At 39.4% G+C, this 5040-nt stretch overlaps 1 protein-coding gene across 1 annotated transcript; it reads right to left on the bottom strand.

The window, feature by feature from the left end:
* Nucleotides 1-569: 569 nt before the first annotated feature.
* Nucleotides 570-2673, bottom strand: LOC101855570. The gene is made up of 2 exons (XM_005100551.3): nt 2075-2673; nt 570-1003 (listed from the first exon to the last, which is right to left on the bottom strand). Exons 1-2 carry the CDS (start codon nt 2348-2350, stop codon nt 830-832), a joined length of 450 nt encoding a protein of 149 aa, XP_005100608.1. The 5' UTR covers nt 2351-2673; the 3' UTR covers nt 570-829.
* Nucleotides 2674-5040: the final 2367 nt, after the last annotated feature.

The following is a 5040-nucleotide window of genomic DNA, read 5'->3' as shown; positions in this document are numbered from 1 at the left end:
TGTGTGTGTGTAAGACGGACGTTTGATACTTCGATGAACATACCTGTCCATAATGAACGATACCAACTAATTTTAGCTGTAACAAGAAATGTAGAAAAAAAACACGACTCACTAACCTAATGTCAGAAATGCTCGCTATTCCAATGTTGAGCATTACGAAAGTTTGCTATTCGAAAGTGCAGCCCACGTAAACTTGTGAGACGGAGATGACACTTCCAGATATCCAGATGATGGTGTTTGTGGCAAAAAAGGTTAATTGATCTTCCCCTTAAAATAAGCCCCTAAAAACAACTATTGCAACATTCTTGAACCATGAAATCATGATACAAATGTTGAGAAAATTAACATCATGCACCAGCTGAGTTTTTGTTTGTTTTTTTTGTGTTTTTTTTTGGGGGGGGGGTTGTTTTTATTCTATTTTTTTAATTGAGGGGAGGGTGGTATTCTAATCACAAAAGGCTTTAACTGCTGTAAGAGCTCTATTACAAAGATAGTCTATAACGTCATTACTAAAAAATAGAATATAATATAATTAATGAATTTTCAAAAATAATGAGTAACACGTTTTGTGAGAAGTTTACGGTTTTATTTCCGCAGAACTTACAAAACAAGGTCCTTTAAGAACAGATTATTTTTCGACTGTGGTGTTTTCGTGTGTTACAGTACGACGAAGAAAAAAAGATAAAACTCATCCCTTCAATCTCTACGATGTAATCATATCAATCAGTTATTAAAAGTTTCTTTGGTTTCAGCCAACTGTTAGATAAATAGTTTTTATTAAAAATGGAACCTCCACATTTCCTTTGCCAGGCGGCTTTGTCTCCTTCTCTCAATCCGTCATGTCGTTCTTGTTTTCTCTTACCACCAGGACCATATCATCATCAGGAACAGAGCGTCTCTTTCTTGTATGTGATGCTCGGCCTTCTTTATAATTTTGGTTTTTTAGAGTGTTGCTGGCCAGGTGAGTTTTGTATTTGCCTGTAGTCTTATCCCTGTCCATGAACTAAGAAGAAAAATAAGATACTGTAAGATTGCCTGAGTACATGAAATATGAAAATGATTTTAGCGTAGATGAAATGAGCAGAGGCGAAACGATTTTAGAGTATGGTATGATATGAGAATAGACGAGAGGAGATAATATTAGATTTTTCAAAGGTAAGGCAACGAGACAGGTTATCACACGGTATACTTTGAAACGAGAAATGATGAGGACTAGTTTCCCATGTTGAAAATTTGTTTTCCTAGTTAGTTAACACGCACGTTGAAGGAAGTTTGGATTAGGAAAATATACACTTTGAATTCATCAGGGCGAAAGATCAGCTAAAGAGCAAGCGCGAAACATGTTATAAGGGAAAAAACATTACTCCCTTCTAGACCTTCTAGTTTTGTTTTCATGAGAGTTTTGCGGCACTTGCAACACAGTAAGGTCATATAGGTGCCGAAGAATAGATGTGTTACAAGACAGTAACATACACAAAAAGAAGGCGGAGAGATAAGGACGATAGATGTTTGATAGGAAAGAAGGGGCAAACCCTACCAGAACACTCACCAACCAACCACACCTTCTATTTTGCAACTGTAAACAATTTTACATTCATCATGTGCATAGATATTACCATTCATCAGCTCTATTCCATCATATATGTACTATCAGTGTATTACTATCACTATTGGCTACCACAATAGACATGTGTCTTCCTGTTTTTGACGTCGTAAAGCTGTGAGACCTTTTGCTCCCAATAATTGTCTTATATTAGCCATTTATTTAGAGGGGGGTTCCCTTAGCTTTCTTTACCCCCCCCCCCCAAAAAAAAAGGGGGGGGGAAGTTTTCTGTGTTTTTTTGGAAAGGTTGGGGAGGGGGGTGTTTATGTACTTACTGGCGTCTGCGATGTAAAATTTCCCTGGTACTATATTTACATTCCCAGGCAAAATATCACTTTAAAGTGAATTAAGTGACTCCAATATAGAAAGAACCGTCTGTCCACACACCAGCTAATGAGCTGCTATAGACGAAACACTGCTCATTTTCTAATATCGGACGAGTGTCAATTTGACTTTTAAAAATCAACATACCTTTCCAAGGAGGGTACGGATTGTGTTTTCTGTGTTCTTCTTTGAGCCGAGAGTGGCGTCAATGAAGAAAAAGGCTGGAGATTCAGTAAATGGTCCGACGTCAGATATGGAAACGCCCATGCTTTTTTGCCCGTATGGGGAGAGTGCTGAATGCTCTGCCTTCTCATCGACATCGCTCGGTTTTCCCGGCTTCCTAAACGGTGAAGCTTCGGTAAAATGACAAGCCAGCTCAACACACACAAGTAAGAGACACGTACATAGAACTGGCACCTTCATGGCTGGATGTAAGTGCAGATGGGTTGCAATCTGCCAAAAGAAAAGCAAAGACCATTAGGAGGGCTTAAAGGAAAATCTCTTCGTATCCTATTTTTGAAATGTTAAGCAATCGCTAATTTAAAGTCTGCAAACCCACACTGCTTGCTATGTCAACAAAGCATTTTGCATATGATTGTGTCCTATTGCCTATGCATTCAGTTAAGATAAGTTTCTTTTACTTCAAATGCTTTAAAAAGATAACAAACGTGTGTTTTCATTAACGTTACAATCTGTCTAGACATACCTCTTCACATGCAGAAATATAATTAGTTGTCCAGCACAAGCTGTATCCTTAATACAGTCTTGGTTTTTTATGGGGGGGGGGTAGTTATGACGAATACCTCGGACGTTTAGAAGAAATTGCTAAAAATACCAAAATTTCCCTGCTTCAAATAAAAGTGATTTCCTGGTTCCAAAATTGCCTCTGAAAAGTTACTATGCTTGGCTTTTCTTTATGACTACTTTCCGAGACCTCTTCTAAGGTAATTTACGGGCGAGCCTATGGCAACAAACTATCAGAAGTGAAAAATAATTAGTGTGAGTAAGTAATTGTATAGGTGTACCATTCCTATCAACACTATTACGTTATTCAAGAGCCGTGATCTCCGAATCTAGCTTTCGTCTCCGATAGGACTATGCCAAAAGGCTTGAGAGCCTTGAAAACTCCACAAAACGACCTGAGTTTTAAAAAACTCAAGCATTCTAACCAGGGCCATGCGCTCCGTAGTCCATCATGATACCTTCTGAGTTAACGCAGCGCCAGTGAAAAGTCATTGACACTCCTAAACAATGCAACTAGTTTATCAAGAATCTAGTTTCTTGTTCGAACCAAGTTAGCTCTTACAAGATGATACTGTCTTGATCTTAGCTAGCGATGGGTCATATACAACGAAACTACGGCATGAAGTTTAAGTTGGCTAATTAGTGATGACTATAAGCCTCTAGCGCCTATAATACCAAGTACTCAGGATATTAATGGAGGGGTAGGCCACGCAAAAGATGGACTTATGGAGTAAAGGGAGCCCTGAGAGACTGTAACATCTCAATTAAAAGAGCAACCGAGTTGGCCAAACATGGAAAACCCCATCTCCCGCTCAACGCTCAATAGCAACAGAGGATGAAAAAGTAAAAGTAACGGTAGACTATAAGCAAACCAGAATGAAATGCGTTTGAGAAGCGCTCTGCCTACCACAAAAACACAGTCTGGTAACAAATGATGATCCGCCAACGTTTATATATTTTTAAGTGTAAACACGACCCAATACCATGGCCATAAACCCGTCCTCGACTTCATAACAAAATGAATAATGGAAACGAACAGGTGAGATTTAAAAGCTCCCCACGGAAACCATTGTCGTGAAATTTACCGCCATAAAATGTTTGCGAGTCTCGGGGGTTGGGTACAAATATTCATTTTAATGGACCGTGCTATTGATCTTTGGATGAAGAGTTTATACTACATACCAGGGTCATTAAGTTCATCTCGGACCCTGTGCTTTGAAGCAAAAGACTCTATGACATTCAATGGTGTAACGCTCAAATAAAAATAAATATGCGCGAAGTCTCGGGTTCAAGGCTGTTAAAGGGTGCTATATATACGCTTCTCCCCTCAGATGCCGATTTGATGAAGACATGAAATTCAGTCATTGGTTGATACGATTGTTGTAATTAGCATTTCGATACCTTCTTTTCACAAAACAGCCAGCATAATAACAAAGAAAATTGCTCGATATAACACTCACACTGATTCTCCACCCTCTCCCCCTCACCTCTCAGTGATAAGCCGCATGCCAAATTCTTAGCCTGCTTGTCTTTGTAAGGGTTTTACGGAACATGCAACAGAGTATATTGATAAAGATGCTCGAGAGTAGAGTAGCGAACGAGTTATGATAAAGCATAGAGCCCATATACACACCCGCTCAACCTCCTGCTCACTTAATTATCAGTGAAAGGCACAGAAAAGAGCACAGGTCGTGCACATAATCTGGCTATTCATATCACGTCTCTGCTGGCAGTCCCAACTTGAGTCGTATTATTGAGGGCCCCAGTACTGCAAGTAGTCGAGATACCTGAAGATTTTTACTGTCGATACCGGGGATACCAGATGCAAAACTTGACCCACAGATAATTAAAAAAAAGAGGATTGCAATATCTAAAGAAGCTTCCAGCAAGATGAAGCAAGTATATCTTCTCAAATAGAAAGTGTACGTACCGTCAATCTTTTTATATGGATGCGAGATCTGGACTCTAACTAAGCAAAGACACAGAAAGAAGACTAGAGGACGCTGAAATGTGGTATTTAAGGAGACTACTCAGAATTCCATGGACAAAAGGAAAACAAACAGAGAAGTGCTCTAAATGGCAGTATGTGAAAGATCCATAATCAGAACCATCAGAAAAAGACAATTGAGATTCTTTGGCCACATAAATAGATCAAATGGACTAGAGAAACTGCTGCTGTGTGGAAAGATAGTGGGAAAGGAGAGTAAGGGACGACAAAGATCAACATACACAGATGGCCTGAAAAACTTCGTAACAACGAGTAGCACAAAGAGAAAACCCTAGATCATCAGGAAAACAGACAACAGAAAGGAATGGAGCACGAAGATTGTCAATGTCTGCACCAGAAAACGGAAGAGGAACACGGGGGG

The sequence above is a fragment of the Aplysia californica genome, unplaced genomic scaffold (genome assembly GCF_000002075.1).
Source record: "Aplysia californica isolate F4 #8 unplaced genomic scaffold, AplCal3.0 scaffold00251, whole genome shotgun sequence".
NCBI classification, from domain to species: domain Eukaryota; kingdom Metazoa; phylum Mollusca; class Gastropoda; order Aplysiida; family Aplysiidae; genus Aplysia; species Aplysia californica.
This window is presented reverse-complemented; position numbering and strand designations above follow the sequence as displayed.